The sequence below is a fragment of the Hemicordylus capensis genome, chromosome 16 (genome assembly GCF_027244095.1).
Source record: "Hemicordylus capensis ecotype Gifberg chromosome 16, rHemCap1.1.pri, whole genome shotgun sequence".
Classification (NCBI taxonomy): domain Eukaryota; kingdom Metazoa; phylum Chordata; class Lepidosauria; order Squamata; family Cordylidae; genus Hemicordylus; species Hemicordylus capensis.
Window position 1 is genome coordinate 13,680,047 of NC_069672.1, and position 16,635 is coordinate 13,696,681.

The window sequence follows — 16,635 nt, forward strand, 5'->3', positions numbered from 1 at the left end:
GTAGGTCTTATTGGGCTACTCAGCCTACCTTTCCCTGCACCTGGAACCAGGGATGGGAGCTGACCTAAATCCTTCCCTGGTCCTGCTTGAAAATATCTGGAAGCTAGACTGGGGGAAGAGGAGGAGGACATGAGGCTGCTCCTGCAGCAGAAAGGACTCATCTCTTGAGAGCAGAGGACAGCACATCCAGGTGGGGTGTAAGCCCTAGAGCTAAGAGAGGGATTTTCCAGAGGCTGTGCAGTAACAAGACTTAGGGGCCGTTCACACATGCAGGCAAAACCAGGCTAAGGAAGCCCAGCCTGGTTTTGGTGCGTGTGAACCACCGGGAGCCTGGTGAACCACCAGTGAACCACCGGGAGTTTCTCACAGCGGCAGCAAACCCGCTTCGGGAGCCTGCCGCTTAGTTTGGGTTTGGGGCGTGATTGATCGTGGGTAGGTGCCGCGCGGGTCCGCTCGGCACCTACAAGCGAATAGCCTCCCGATCGGCTTGGGAGGACCCCCATAATGCTGTGCGCACTCTCACAGTGCATTATGGAAGTTCTGGGGGCATCGTGGCCCTAGAAACTCTGTGCTGCCGGCAGAAGCCAGCAATCATCTGGGCGAGTGGTCTGTTCCTCATCGAGGAAGAGACGATCGTCTGCAGAGGAGGTAAGCTTTTCGAGGCTGCCTTCCTTTGCCCCTTTTGAGCCCTTTCTCCGATCATGAGAATAGGTTCCTTGGCTTTTGCTATGCAGAACTCTAGCCGCTTTGTACTTCCTCCAAATAAAGACTCTATCGGTGCTCCTTTCAATGAGAAGTGGGATGTAAGCATGTCCCTATATTTGCCAACCTTTGCAGATTTGTTCCCAGGACCAACAGCAGCTGTGGAGAGGAGTGCTCTGGGTCAGTAGCATGACAGGGAGGAAGAGTTAAACCCTCTTCCCCATGATCTGATTCAGAATCATTCCCATGAGGCTGCTGTTTAAATGAACAAAAGAACATATAAAATGACACTAATGCCGCTAAGGAAATTGTGTACCCTGTAGGGACAGGGGACCATCTTATTATAATTCTTTCTCTATGTAAACTACTTTGAAAATTTGCTTGTTGAAAAGCAGCATATAAATCATTATCATTATGTACGGTTGGAACTTTAGAGTATCAAAGAAAAAGGAATGTGATACATAAAAGAAAGAAAAACCACTTTGCAATGAGCTTCTTTGGCTGAGTTGCAGAGGCCTTTACATTTTCTTCTTTTGGTCTGCCGTTAACACCTGTGTTCTTTCTCCAAATGGGCCAATTCTATCTATCTATCTATCTATCTATCTATCTATCTATCTATCTATCTATCTATCTATCTACCTACCTATCTATCTCCAATAAGAAAATAGTTGGAAAGGAGTAGGGAGGAATGATGCTCTCCAGTTCGAACTGCCATTGGCCAAACTACTGTGATGTAACAACATGTTCATGAGCATTCTAACTGGCTTGGGGAGGGGCTACATTGCAGAATGGTAAAAAACCAATGCAGCTGACTGTAATGGGAACTGGGAGGTCAATCTGGAAGGAAGATAGAGAAGAGCTTTCTGGTAACTTCCCTGTACCTCTATAGTTTCACACATCACCTAAAAGGGTAGAGAGGAAATGGATTAAGAGCGGAATTGTGGACCATGGATTGGAGAGCCAAGAGGGTTTAATATATTCAACTCTTTAATTATGTGTGCACTTTATAATTTAGATATATTTCACAATAGGAGAGTAGAAATGTCTGAATATGAAAAGGGTAAAACACTATCATCAATGTGTCAACACAACTAAGACAGATGGATTCTATTGCAATCTGTACCTTTTATTGTTATTATGAAATAAAACATTGCACACACAAAATGCCTCCAAAGCTTCTAACTGTTTGTCTGCTTCCTAGCCAGGATCTTCTTGGGTACGTGAACTGCCATGAGTCTTCTGATATCCAAAAAGGTCTTGTTCTTTGTTTCCGGGATATATTTGTAACTATAAACCAAGGCAACAAAGGGGATTGGCAAGAAGACGAGGAAGCCGTAGGGCCCAACTTTTTTCTGGAGATGATAAAAACAAAAATTAAAAAGGAGAGAGAGAGAGAGAGATGGACAGGAGCAAAGTACATAAGCGTATTTATTTATTTCATGTACATCTTTCTGGACTGTTTCTTTTGAACAGCTCAGGGCAGGGTTATCTCTTTTGAAACATGGACACCTTGGAATAAGGACCAGGTGTAAGGGGATGCTGTATCTGCAAGCAGACATGGAATGTGTGTTCTCCACTTCAAGATTTATGTTGCTTAATATAGAGGTTTGAGCTGGAACCTGGAAGACGGCACTGTGCAGAAGGTAATGCTCTGTTGATCAGGCAGAAGCAGAATTCCAAAATCCTAGGATTCCAGAATTCCAAACTCCCAGGCCTAGCCAATCCAGAGACTTCATATGGCCTGCCAATCACAGGGGCCGATATTGAATGCACACCTGGGCTCTTCCTAGCTTAAGTGCAAATTCTGATGGGAGATGTCATGTGTCATCCACACGACAAAGAGCCCCTTATTGCCACCTGCACCTGAAGAGGGCTGCAACCCCTGAACACATGGAGTCCCAGCCTCAGACCATGAGGTTCCTGGCAACAGGCTAAGCTGAAAGAATAACTTGTACTTTCACACCATGCATTTTATGGCCAAGAACATAATGTGAACCCTTATTTGTTCCCTATATCATGCAAGAAAAGACATACATCTTTGAGATGCCTTAAAATGCAGCTTTCAGTAACAGACCAAAGCCTGGTTCACATGACTATGAATAGGGTAGGAGAAACCCTACCCTAGCCTACAGCATCTGGGGCACTTTACCCAGCGGGATAAATCCCAGCGGGATTTTTTCCACGGGATGTGGTGATGGCTTGGCCACTAGCCTGGCTGGATTTAAAAGGGGTTTAGACAAAGTCATGGAGGAGAGGTCTATCAATGGCTACTAGTCTGGTGGCTGTTGGCCACCTCCAGCTTCAGAGGCACGATGCCTCTCAATACCAGTTGCAGGGGAGCAATGGCAGGAGAGAGGGTATGCCCTCAGCTCTTGCTTGTGGGCTCCCTAGAGGCATCTGGTGGGCCACTGTGTGAAACAGGATGCTGGACTAGGTAGGCCTTGGTGATCCAGCAGGGTTGTTCTTAGGTTCTTAACTCCCTAGCCACATTTGGGAATTGTGCCCGCTCCCATTTTCTGCTCAAGCGTGAGTTTTAAAATGGTCAGAGGTGCCAGCAATGATTGTGTACTGAACAGGAGCGGGTTTGGAGGGCTTTTCTTCCTGCCTCATTAAAGACCTAGGAACAACTTTGGCGTAGGAAGGAGCCTTCCAAAAGATACTGCTTGGCACACGATCACTGCCAGTGCCTCCAAACTTGTTTTTTACTCACACATGAACAAAAAAAGGGGCAGCATGCACAGCTCCCAATTTTAACCCTGGCCTAGGTTTGTAGTGGGAGCAAAGGATAATCAATGTACCTGCCCAAGGACATGGATTCATGTGTATTTTGGGTGTGTGTGTGTGTGTGTGTGTGTGTGTGTGTGTGTGTGTGGTTAGGCTTGGTTCACTGATCCAGACCATCCACTCCACACCAAACCGCAGTCACTCACCCGAATAGTTATGTACGTCAGTCCAATAATAAACTTGCATATCCAGTACACAGATCCCGCAAATATGACGCCGGACACACGAGACGACTGAAGGAAGAATTCCGTCGTCAGAAGGTTTGGAACAGTAGCTAGGTGGAGAGAAAGGAGATGCTTTGTGTCCTCGTTTGTACCCTCCAGCTGTGCATGCTGCCAATATTGGTCATCTGCTAGTGAAAACCAAGGTTGGAGGCACTGTCTGGGATTGTGTGCTCAGCAGTAACTGGGCTGGAGGACTTCCTTTTCCGCAGCACTTGTTCCTGGCTGCTGAATGGGGTATGATAAAAGCACTCCATCCCTGCCGCTGATGAGCACACGATCCCAGACAGTGCCTCCGGCTTTGGTTTTTCACTGACAGCCAATGGGAAAACAGGAGGTCATTCAGCTCCCAAACGAGGGTAGGGATCTTCTGCCTTACTCTCCGTGGCGTGAACTGCCCTAGTGAATGTAATTTTTTTCACTTGCTTGATACGTTCTCTTTCCTGTCCACACCTTGTGCCTCCCTGCCAACTGCGCAAAGGGACACCTTTTCAAGTGGTGGCTCTTTTACATTAAGCAGGAGGAGAGCAACTGCCCCTATCCAACCCCAGCACAGCATCCCTCTAGCGGTTGTTGCTGCTAAGTGGCTGCAGGAGGCTCTCAGCACAGAAAGAAGTTTGTTCGCTGGAGTCTTGCCCTCCAGGAATGACTCCATATGACTTTAGCGTGGAGCATATTCAAGGGAAGACCAACATCAGCGCAGAGGCCTTGTCCAGGGGACCCTTTGAGGACCCCAACGGAATTTAAGGAACCTCTGCGGAGGGTAGATACAACAGAGGGTGAGAGTGTAAACGTGTTATTTGAAAAGTTACATTGTTGCTTGTGTCTCCCTTGTTGATCTTTAGGCTGTGAGCCCTTTTGGGACAGGGTAGGGAACCATCATATTCATTCATTCATTCATTCAGTGCAAACTGTTCTGTAAACCTTTATTGAAAAGTGCTATATAAATAGTCACAGTAGTTGTAGTAGTACCATCTCATCACTTACTTGGTCCAGTGATGTGTGCAGCAACGAAAGTAATTACCAAACCTGCGTTGATATAAGACAGCCATGTGAGGGTCTCCTGTTGGAGGAAGGTGATCTTGCTTCAGTCATGCAGAAATGAGGGTGCCCATATACTCAGTATCTTAGGGGAATCATTTTCTTAGCAATTAGCTTCCCTTATTCCAAAGTATTGCTGGCCCAAAGAAAGCTGTAGATGGCACACAACATCGAGAACCAAGCCCACATGAAATACGTAGTTCTGGAATGTATCATCTGAGTGAATTTTGTGACAAAGATCGGTAAATGGTAATCTACCTTCCTTCCTATTCCTCCACTTGAATCTTTTGTGCAAAATCCAAGTTTGCATTTCAGAGTAATTGTTCTCTTAAGTATGCTTCTGTGGAGAAACCAATCAGAAGAACATCCCGTATTCCATAACTCCCTTAAAAAAAAAAAAAACTTCAGAAGTGTTAAAGGGTACCCCACTGCAAAATGCTCCACTCTGAAGCACATGGGTGCTTGGAGTTTTGTGTTACAAACCTGAAGTTTGATGCTCACGGACAACACCACAGCGCATGCACAGCAGATCGAAAGGCCAGCAAGAAGCAGAGTCCTCCGTCCCAGCGAATCGATGAAATAAATCTAAAGAATGTAAAAGCAGGGAAGTGAGTGACTGGGGGCACATGTTAGAGAGAAAGAGGCTATTGTGAGCCAGTGCAGTGTGCTGGATAGAATACTAGACCTAGGCTCAAATACCAGCTTGGCCATGAAAACCCATTAGTTGACACTGGGTCGATTGCTATCTTTTAGCTTAACCTATTTTGCAGGGAAGCATTAAATGGGGATGGTGATGGTTATATATACACTGCTCTGAGTTCCTTGGAATATGGGCAGGAAAAAATGTAAATAAATAAAAGTTGTGGGTGTTAGGTGGCTGGTAACAAATTAGTAACAAGAGTTGTAGGTGTTAGGTGGTTGGTAACATCACATGGAATTAGTCATCGGTGAGTAGAGGTACACGCCCTCTTTGATGAGGAATCCTCAGTGTAAGCAGTACTCTCAAAAGTGTGTATAGGCCTGCAGTGTTAAAGGAAAATAAAGAAAGATGGAGGCTTACCGTCACCATGTTCACAACAAGGAAAATAGTGGCCAGTCCTGCACCAACGTATGGGAACATGTGTTCTTGTACTCCCATAGCCAGGTATATTTTCTCTGCGTAAAGGTATGCCTGAACAGGTTAAATTGTTGACATTTTTAGATAATTTGTAAATCTATAACTGACTTTCGTTCTATGCAAATGCCAACCCTTCCTAAGGGGCAAAATTGCAACTTGCTTCTGTTGGTTAACCCATGTTGCATTGAGACTCCCAACCAGAAGCAGCTAATTGCCATCTAATTACACTCCCCCAGAAGGAACGGGTACTGTTCCTGGAGTACTCCTGGATCCAAATCTCTCCCTGGTGTCTCAGTCTGAGGCAGTGGCCAGAAGTGCTTTTCATTAGTTTCGACTGATATGCCAGCTGTGTCCATTTCTTGAGATAAATGATCTTAAAACAGTGGTGCATATGTTGGTAATTTCCAGGCTTGACTACTAGAATGTACTATATGTTGGGCTGCCTTTATACATAGTCTGGAAACTGCAATTGGTGCAGAATGCGGCAGTCAGGTTGGTCTCTTGGACAATCTGAAGAGACCATATTACTCCTATGCTAAAAGAACTTCATTGGCCAATAAATTTCTGGGCAACATACAAAGTGCCAGTTATTATCTGTTAAGCCCTTCATGCCCTTAATGGCATGGGCCCATGGTATTTAAGAAAGTGCCTCCTTCATCATGAATCCCACCCCTACTGAGATCATCAGGGCGCTTTCTAGACTAGAGCCTATAATGGGGTCAAGAGGTATTTTGGAAGTGTGCTTCCACACTTCCTGCGTTGTGACACCACAGTCCCTATGCGAACAGTAGGGTACCGTTCACATTTCCAGTGCCTTGTCTCGAATTTAATCACTGTGATATAGGACGTCATAGATCTGGTGTAAGGGAGTTGCTGTTTTTTCGGGTTGTTCGTTTCCGCAAGACTGCTCCCCCTGCTGTTTACATTTTGAATGTGACTTTCCCGAATGGAGGCATTTTGCTGCTGCTGAGCAGCTATTCCATTGTGACTCTGGAACGTGTACAATCTAAATTCCTGAGAGCAGCGCTCTGTGTCCCGAGATGGGTCTCCAATGCCACCCTGCGCCTGGAGACAGGCCAGATCAAAGTCACCCTTTGTGACTCGGGATTTTGGAATTCACTCTCTGTCAGAATAAGAGCTTCCCCATCTCTGGCTGCCTTCAAGAAAGGTCTTAAGAAACATCAGGCCTTTAGTTTTAAAACCTTTTAATTGCTTTTAATTTAATTTTGTTCACTGTTTCACTTGTAATGAAAAGCAGCATGGACTCTCCTTGGTTATTTCCTCTAGGTTTTAATGTAAGGCCATGCTCATTCTGGAAAGCCAAGAGATCACTGTCAACCTGTATCAGGGCATGAAGCTTGGCTCTAGATTACCCCGATGACCGCCTACCATCCACGTGAAGGAACTTTGTGCTTGCAAACCCCTTACCTCTAGAGTGGTGCCAAATTCACCACAGAGCCTGATGAGAGTGTTACAGGGTTCTGGCCCTTGTGCAAGATCTGGAGAACAGAATGGTGCCCTGAGTGCACAGAAATAGGCTATTCCTAGAAATTCACAGGATGTTATGGGTGACCCCAGAGAGTCAGTAGAGATGTGCAGCTGAAAACACCCAGGATTTCCTTGCTTGTGTAGACAAGAACAGACAACTCAGGATAACAACCTGATCCTGATGTCACCACTGCAGAATCTTGATTGTTGAAAACAAGACTCCATGACCACATTTTTCCTTACTCACTGCTTGGGGATCTTGTGCTACTTACTGCATTGATGTCAGCAAACTGCTGGCCGATCATCAATATAAAAATGGAGAGGAGTTTCCATCGCAGGCTTCGTAAACACAGAAGTTTAAAAATGTTCATATTCTTTTCTGCCCTCTCAGCAGTGTCCTCCAGGCGGAGTTCTTCAATCTCATCCTCCACATCAACCTGGCCTCTTAGTTTCTTCAAGACTGGATGGGGAGAGAAAAAGAAAGGATTTGAGCTGCAGGTGGAGGCTGGTACAAAGAAGGGGAGAAAATTAGCACCAATAGCCCTCCAAAAAGGAAAGGGAACAATCCCAAAGTACCAAGAAACAAAATGATTGATCTCAGTCATCCATCAAAGGAGATTCAAAAATTGAAGGCTGTTCTGATAATTTGGAAAAATTGAAAAACATTGTTCCATTCCATCTTTGAACTCCTCACAAAAGTATGTACGGCTCCCAAATCTCGGCTGGCCACTGCTCCACTTTTGAATAGATCACCAGCCCAATATGTGGGTTATTGTTTATTTCATCCCGCAGATTCAATTTTGTGTGTGTGTGTGTGTGTGTGTGAGTGTGTGTGAATCTAACACACGTTATCAACAAACTGTCGGTCTTTGACAATGTACAAAAACTGGACCCTCTAGCCAATTTGAGCCTCAAATTATTATACTGTATGATTGTATTGCCAAACAGTAGGCGATGATGGCTATAAAAAACGAATGTGAAAGAAAGTAGAATGTTTCCACCCACTCATTGTATTTCATCCTTAGCAAAGATTGTTTTGACTCAAAATTATTTCTCTGACTTGAAGAGTGCCACTAACTTATCACTGATGATCCTAAACAAATCTACACTGAATATGCAGCTATGCAAATGTACAATGACAACTCTCTCTAAAAACAACAACATAGGAAGGGCAATGACCCAGTAACATTAGAGATGTGAGATCCCGTGAGAAGAACCAACGATGGTGTTACTTTCCACACCTTTGAGTGTGTGAAATCTCTTTAGCTTCAAGAGTTATCACAGCTATGGAGGGTGTTCACTCCCAAAGGTCTCTATGCACTGTGCGGTGCCACTATACCTTCCCTTGCTTGCTCTTCATTCCTCTTCTGAATCAGTAGATACCTAGGACTTTCAGGGAAGAGAGGCAGTAGGAAGATGTCAAATAATGCCAGGATCATAGAAAAACTCATCAGTATTGGAAAGCCTGCATAAGAAGAGACGATTGTAAAGTACCATGCAAATGTGATCTGCTACAGGCCAGCAGAAAGACTTTTCCGACTTACCTTTAGTGTTCCCGAGGACTTCCTCAAGAGCAAAGATCTGACCCAACTGGATGCCCAAGGTGAGAAAGAGTATGGCCACTGTGTTGATGGCTCCCCTCAGATATTTTGGGGAGATCTCTGCGAGGCAGATGGGGACAGCGCTTGAGAACATGCCTGAGTGGAAGGTAGAACATGCCTGAGTAGAAATCAAGGCTTAATTTATGATATGCGTATGGTATGTCTAGAAACATAGAAACATCTTCATGGAATACAGGTGGCTGTTGTAGGTGATATGAGTAATTCTCAACTCACCACCACCTTAATGTGCCTGAGGGACTGCTAGGTAGAACTGAAGAGAGAGACATGGCACTTGATGCCAATCGTACAATGATGACAGGAACATAGGAAGCTGCCATATATTGAGTCAGACCATTGGTCCACCTAGCTTAGTATTGTCTTCACAGACTGGCAGCGGCTGCTCCAAGGTTGCAGGCAGGAATCTCTCTCAGCCCTATCTTGGAGATGCTGCCAGGGAGGGAAACTAGAACCTTCTGATATTCCCTGAGGGGAATATCTTGCAGTGCTCACACGTCTAGTCTCCCATTCAAACGCAACCAGGGTGGACTCTGTTTAGCTAAGGGGACAAGTCATGCTTGCTGCCACAAGACCAGCTCTCCAGTGCTGGAGACTCACAGCACCAAATTAAATGCTATAAGGCCACACAGATAAGCATTCTTGGTGGCTAACGCAAAGAAATAAAGAAAAGAATTTGAACTCAGAAGCCTTTTCTCAGTGGAATTTTTGTAGGTTTTAAAATCATTAATTTCCCAACTCAATACCCCACAGGGTTACAAGACTAACCCTACCCATTACCACATTAAGAACATAAGAACAGCCCTGCTGGATCAGGCCCAATGCCCATCTAGTCCAGCATCCTGTTGCACACATTGGCCCACCAGATGCCGCTGGAAGCCCACAGGAGAGAGGTATGTGCATGCCCTCTCTCGTGCTGTGGCTCCCCTGCAACTGGGATTGAGAGGCATCCTGCCTCTGAGGCTGAAGATGGAGCCATGGCTCCAGGTTCCAGCCAAGAATCCTAACAGTGAGCTTTATATGTCCAGTGCCTATGCATTCATTAATGATTTCCCTGGTGCCTTTGCTTGTCTCTTTCATTATGTGAATTGCTGCTCTACTACCAAAGAGCCAAGCTGCTCTTCATCTTAAGAAAATGGCTTGTCTCTTTGGTAGCGTGAATTGCTGAAAACTTCAAAAGGAATCTGTGCGAGTTTCCTCTCTGTGTGCACATACTGTTTCTTTGGATTGTGGCCCCTATTTCCATTGCTCCTGTTCAACACACAAGGAGTGGAAGCTTCTCAGGATGTGCAGATTCTTTCATAGACACATGAGTCTGAGACTACAAGGCAAAGGCCATGAATTCGACAGTCGATTTCAGCCCTGGCACCTTTCAGTTGAACAAATTCATGAAGAACATCCAGGAATCTGACTCACCTGAACATATTCCAGCAACAAAGCGTGAAAACATGGAGAATTCATGGGCATCTACTAATTTGGAACAACCCAAGATGACAGAAGAGATCAATGACAACACGTTACTTAGCAGCAAGGTGCGTTTCCTGAAAAGATAATTACGACAATTAAGAAGGCAGTGGAGATAGAGGGATGTCAATGAATGAATGAATATATGTATGTATGTATGTATGTATGAATCAGTCAATCAATCAATCAAACTTTATTTCAGTCTCTGATCAGCAAAACAAGAGTAATGGGTGTAATACACAGCCCTGCAGTGATCTGTCCAAGTCCTGAACCCTGCCCTGGATGTTATCCAGGGTGCTGATTCCCTTCCCATCTCCCTGTCTGGCTTTGGACTATATCCACTATTCTGGACTTCAGTCCTGTGATGAGGCAGATGCTGGCCTGCAACAGGATAGAAAACATGTCTTGAAATCACTGGATCATACTTTACAATTTGCTCTTCCCAACTATAGCTGCTCCATCCCCTGAGGCGGGGGGGGTGGGGGGTGGGAATATCTCCCAGTGCTCACACATCAAGTCTCCCATTCATATGCAACCAAGGCAGACCTTGCTTAGCTGAGGGGACAAGTCATGCTTGCTACCACAAGACAAGCTCTCCTCCTTATTTTTTTGTAGGATTCTAGGGGCCTGTCTAGACAGTACAGGGGATATGGGGCAGATGAAGCCTCCTTGCCTGGCCCATAATGTCTAGGACAAGATATAACTTATGCAACATCACTGTATGTCCTGTTTCTCCAAACACCAATGAGTTGAATGAAAGGAGAGCTGGTCTTGTGGTAGCCAGCATGACTTGTCCCCTTAGCTAAGCAGGGTACACCCAGGTTGCATTTGAATGGGAGACTACATGTGTGAGCACTGTAAGATATTCCCCTCAGGGGATGGAGACGCTAGGAAGAGCATCTAGGTTCCAAGTTCTCTCCCTGGCAGCATCTCCAAGATAGGGCTGAGAGAGACTCCTGCCTGCAACCTTGGAGAAGCTGCTGCCAGTCTGTGTAGACAATACTGAACTAGATGGACCTATGGTCTGACTCAGTATATGGCAGCTTCCTATGTTTCTATGTTCCTAGCTTCTGGCAGTGGGAGGGGAACTGCTGATGGCAATTAAATTTCTTCTGCTAAGCACTACGAAGGAGAAATGGGAGCATGGCAGCCACATGTCCCCTTGCTCCGGTTCATAGTGCCAAGTTAAATTACCTGCAAATGGTAATTCACCAGTCACAATATTCTCTCTACCTGCCACATTTATCCATCAGGGGGCCAAGCAGAAAGGTCCCAACAAAACCTCCAAATGGGAACAAAGCAATGGCGATCATCATCAGGACCCAGAGAAGATGTTGGTGTACATCAACCACATTCTCGTCTGTGGTAGTGCCATTGTAGAAGTCTAGCATGATCTAGGAAAGAAGAACACAATGGTTGGCATTAGCACCTTCCCACACATTAAGGTGGTTCACACAATCACTAAGAGGGTAGGACGAGCATCCCACCCAGCTTTGGGAGCCGCGTGCACTCCCGGTTTCCAATGACCTGTTACCAAACAGCTACATTGGAAGAGGTGAGGGTGTGATCATCTGTGAGAGAGGATCTGGGTAGGACAGTACCGTCTTACCCAGCATTCGTACCCAGCATTTAGCTTTTTGCTTGCAATTTAACTTGCAATGGATAAGGGCAATTGCCGTCCTTGATAGTTTCCTATTGTTGGAGATGGATTTCCAGTGCATCGACCTTTTGCACCAACTATCCTAATGACAAAACCTCTGTTCTAAAAAGGCAGCTGCCCTGCAGGGCAAGGCTATCTTACCACAGCTGGGAAGTTGATGACCCAGATGTTGTAACCATATTGCATAGATCCAAGGCAGGGAACCAGCGTAGCCAGAAGAAGAGGTCTTGTGAGGACCTATAGGAAGGAGCAGCAGATACTGTGGCTTGTGTATACAGTGCATTCCATTTTAACTTTTTTAAAACTGAAGACATTCAAGTGGAGCCCTGCTTGGTCTTTGCTGTGTTCTAGTTGTTTGTAATACATTAATATTCTCTGCCATATATTCCTGTTCCATTCTTCCATTCAGGGAGCTTCCTGTTCTTTCTAGTGTCTTGCTGCAGCAATGTGTGGTGTTGTCTATTAATTTCTGAGGTTCATCCTAATTACACATTTTTAAAATCTTCCCCAGAAGCAGTATTAGTAAGTAAGTAAAACTTAATTTCATTCATAGACCAGCAATACAACAATATAAAACAAATAAGAAATCATCATCATCATCATCATCAACAATATTGATAATAAAATTCAGCCATCCCAGGTCCTTGGGAATGACTCAATGTCTGGATAAAACAAGCCAGTCAATAACACTTTATTTTTGTGTATAAAATAAAATAAAATAATAATAATAATAATAGGCCACAGAAATAGGGGCCACAGAAATAACCATCAGCCAATTACAAAAAGCAACTTTACTGGGAACAGCCTATATTCTGCGACGATATCTATAATAATAACAGCAACAATATTGATAATACAATTCAGCCATCCCAAATCCTTGGGAAAGACTCGATGTCTGGATAAAACAAACCAGTCAATAACACCTGTCTGACTGTGTAAATAACAACAACAACAAGATAATCATATAAAATCAGACTACATTTATACGCATTTGGCATATTATATAACAATATTTGGCCACAATATGAATAACATCCGAATTAGGACTAGTGAGCAAATAGTTTAAATAACAATCATCTCCACGACTCGGAATATTAATCAAAAGTGGGGCAATTAGTTGGCGTCTTATGTCTCTGTAATAATCACAGCACAGAAGAACATGAGCAGTTGTTTCAACATTACCAGATCTACAAGGGTTAGGGTTAGGGTTATCTTGATGCATATGATATACCCTGGAATCTCCCATGGAGTACAGCTGTTGGGAGAGCATTTACACGGGCAAGTGTTAGAGCTCGTCTAAACTTTGGAATTAGAATTCTACTTAAAGATGTACCAGGCTTGAGCTCGATGCTTTGACTTCCTATGTAAATATTACTTGATAACTTTACATGTTCCATCAGCAAACCCAATTCATGGAAAGGTTGCACAATTGTTCTTCTAGCCTGGTGGAAACCTAATCCAATAAGATCCTCTTGAGAGAATCCATATAGTACAGAAGCAGTATTAATGAACCCATCAGTAGTTTATATCCAGAAATATTATTTACATTATAGGATAGAAATTGCTAGAAAGCTCTCATAAATGTTTACAAGTGGCAGATGCTGATCTAAAATGCATTAATCAGAAATCAGGACTGAAAGGCTTTTCCTTGTTATACTATATGTATTGTCTTATATCTGCTCTTATCCTTTATCCTCCCACTTTACAGATTTGTTACCAATAATATAACATTACTATAGTAAATAAATATGTATGTATATAAGATACTTACATATTTATTTTATAACCCTATGCACAGCCTGGAAGCCTTGGAGTGTCAATTATTTTTTAAATCCAACAGGATGGACCAATTCATCCAGCTCACCCTTTTCTTGAGTGTTGCCTCTTCTGTCTCATTTTCTGTTTCCATGAGTTCTCTCAAAGGAGTCAGAAATCAGATTGAGCTGTTGGGGAGTAAAAAAGTGATCTTCTCAGGAGGTTATTGGCTCCTGCAGCTTGCTTGAGAAAATGAGAACTGGCTGGATCAGATTCTGCTTCCCACATCAGTCATTAAGGGGCCTCTGGGAAGCTCACAAGCAAGACAGGAAGGTGATTTGCCTCTGTTGTGACTTCCCCTCATGGGTATGCTGCCTCTGAACATGAAGGATCCTTTTAGCCCTCTAGAGATCTGTTGAATCATTTTAAAGAACCTTTCAAAGTCAGCACATCTTATGGCAGTGAGTGAGGGAACAGTTTTATTTATCTATGTAGTATATTTGTTTACCGCCCCAAACCTGCATCTCTGGGCCGTTTACAACAAATATAAGATAAACTAAAACAGCTTAAAAACAACCACAGTTCTACAAATTAAGTTAAAAGCTTGGATGAACAAACGTGTCTTGAAGGTCTTTTAAAAACTGTCAGAGATGGGGAGGCTTTTATTTCAACAGGGAGCACATTCCAAAGCCCGGATCCGGGCAGTAATGGAGAAGGCCTGTCCCTGAGTAACCACCAGACGGTGGCAACTGCAGATGGACCTCTCTAGATTATCTCAGTGGGCGTTGGGGCTCATAGCAAAGACGACGTTCTCTTAAATACCTTCCTTGGGTTCCCTTTACACCGCCAATTTGCCCCAAAGTCAGAAGCTGGGGGAAGGAACTGATTTCCCCAGAGTAACTAGTTTTATGAACAGAACTAAATGGGAGAACTATGCAGTCTGTTAACAAGAAGGTACCCCACCCTATGCAGGGTTAGGTCAGAGGTATCTAGAGTCCAGCAGGCATGGGACAGACTAACTAACCGTAGCTTTCTCGACTGGTGAGTAAGGGAGAAGTCAGCCAAGCCCCGTTTACTCTTGAAGTAAGTTACTTGGAAAGATAATGGCACTGTGAGAGTCAAGCAGGAGAAGGATGCCGGAAGGTTCCGAGGGAAGCTGTTGACAGTTGCGAGCTGAGATGAGGCACAAAGTCTGGAAGAAAAGTGGGTGGGTCGGTGTAGACGCCTTTCCTTACAATAAAGGGCTCATTCTCACCACCCTAATCAGAGGAGTCAGAGGAGGAGAGCCTTATGCACGTACAGTCAGCAGTGGTGCATTTGCAAAGTCAAGGGGGGAGGAGGGGAGAGTGATCATGTGGGATCTGGGTGCTGGATAGGATGGGCATGGCCAACCCACATTTTGTCCCCAGTGTTTTATCAAGGGTGGACAAAAAGCTGCCCCACTCTCCCCTCCTCCTACCTTGACCTTTGCAAACACATGGCAGCTGTCTGGAAGTCTGAGTGGCCAGTTCTACTACCTTGGCTGGGTGTTCCTCCTCACCCAAAGTGAGCCTAAAAGAGTGAGCCTGAAGAAATCCCTTGTTCAAATCCCATCTCTGCCATCTTTTCATTTTTGCAACGTATAGATAGTAATATCGGCCTACCTTCCTGGCGGATGTTAAGAGAGGAGAGCTGGTCTTGTGGCAGAAAGCATGACTTGTCCCCTTAGCTAAGCAGGGTCCACCCTGGTTGTATATGAAAGGGAGACTAGAAGTGTGAGCACTGTAAGATATTCCCCTAAGGGGATGGAGCCACTCTGGGATGAGCATCTAGGTTCCTGGCAGCATCTCCAAGATAGGACTGGGAGATATTCCTGCCTGCAACCTTGAAGAAGCTGCTGCCAGTCTGTGAAGACAATACTGAGCTAGATAGACCAATGGTCTAACTCAGTATATGGCAGCTTCCTATGTTCCTGTGTCCCTATGATGATAATACAATGTCAGTGAAAGCACAATGAATACACAAAAGCCCTGTATAGATGCTGATTTTTATATCACTCTGTAATACTCTCTGGGATTTAATCGAAAACCACAGAAAGATCCAAAAATCGCTTCTCGGCCTTTTGGCTAAAATCAAGTGTAGTGTGTAAAGATCCAAAAGGATCAACAGAGTCACACTCCCTTAGTCGATAGCCAGTTGGAGATCATCCATCAGGCCGACCAAGGCAATCTCAACCCCATAGCGCACACAAAAGCCAGTTTGAAATCGGTCTAGATCAGTGATTCTCAAACTTGGGTCCTCAGGTGTTATTGGACTTCAACTCCCATAATCCCCAGCCTCAGTGGCCTTTGGTTGGGGATTATGGGAGTTGAAGTCCAATAACACCTGAGGACCCAAGTTTGAGAATCACTGGTCTAGATAATCTGCATCATCAAAACCTGCCCAGAGCTGAGAGGCTGCCACCTGCTCAATCATCTTGCCCAACCATAGAAGATTAGAAACAGGTCTGTAATTAGCTAACTCCAAGGGATCCAGTGCAGCTTTCTTCAAAAGTGGTCTAATAATAGCCTCCTTAAGACAAGGAGGCATCCTGCCCTCCCTCAGAGAAGCATTTATAATATTTATCAGACCCTCTCTGATAATGCGATTATCAAACGAGATAAGCCAACCTGGGCATGGGTCAAGAGAACAGGTTGTAGGACGCACAGTCCAAAGCAGTTCGTCCACTTCTTCGCTTCTTCCTCAGGAGTTCACTTCCTCAGGAGCCATGTGGCTCTGTTCGGGAGCCAGACCATGCCCCCCACATCT

At 44.6% G+C, this 16,635-nt stretch overlaps 1 protein-coding gene across 4 annotated transcripts; it reads right to left on the reverse strand.

Annotated features, from left to right (window-relative positions):
- Positions 1-1,807: 1,807 nt before the first annotated feature.
- Positions 1,808-15,357, reverse strand: LOC128338406 (solute carrier family 2, facilitated glucose transporter member 5-like). 4 transcript variants are annotated; one of them, XM_053280780.1, is made up of 14 exons: positions 15,308-15,355; positions 14,873-15,040; positions 13,958-14,036; positions 12,235-12,330; positions 11,667-11,827; positions 10,386-10,510; positions 8,898-9,050; positions 8,693-8,818; positions 7,626-7,813; positions 5,809-5,919; positions 5,232-5,333; positions 4,695-4,770; positions 3,633-3,760; positions 1,808-2,054 (listed from the first exon to the last, which is right to left on the reverse strand). In XM_053280780.1, exons 3-14 carry the CDS (start codon positions 14,000-14,002, stop codon positions 1,881-1,883), a joined length of 1,485 nt encoding a protein of 494 aa, XP_053136755.1. In that variant the 5' UTR covers positions 14,003-14,036; positions 14,873-15,040; positions 15,308-15,355; the 3' UTR covers positions 1,808-1,880. The 4 variants fall into 4 exon arrangements, 3 of the variants coding, with proteins under 3 accessions (XP_053136755.1, XP_053136757.1, XP_053136756.1); XM_053280782.1 differs by lacking the exon at positions 13,958-14,036; XR_008312603.1 differs by lacking the exons at positions 1,808-2,054; positions 3,633-3,760 and adding an exon at positions 5,007-5,088 and having other exon boundaries at positions 4,763-4,899; positions 15,308-15,357.
- Positions 15,358-16,635: the final 1,278 nt, after the last annotated feature.

What these genes read in the sequence shown, in the direction of transcription:
- LOC128338406 (XM_053280780.1), bottom strand. Translation starts at nt 14,002, where the DNA reads ATGGAAACAGAAAATGAGACAGAAGAGGCAACACTCAAGAAAAGG. An exon ending in AGTCCTCGGGAACACTAAAG is followed by an intron (nt 8,819 to 8,897) that starts GTAAGTCGGAAA and finishes CTTCTTATGCAG; the next exon opens with GCTTTCCAATACTGATGAGT. An exon ending in TGAAGAGCAAGCAAGGGAAG is followed by an intron (nt 7,814 to 8,692) that starts GTATAGTGGCAC and finishes CTCCCCATCCAG; the next exon opens with TCTTGAAGAAACTAAGAGGC.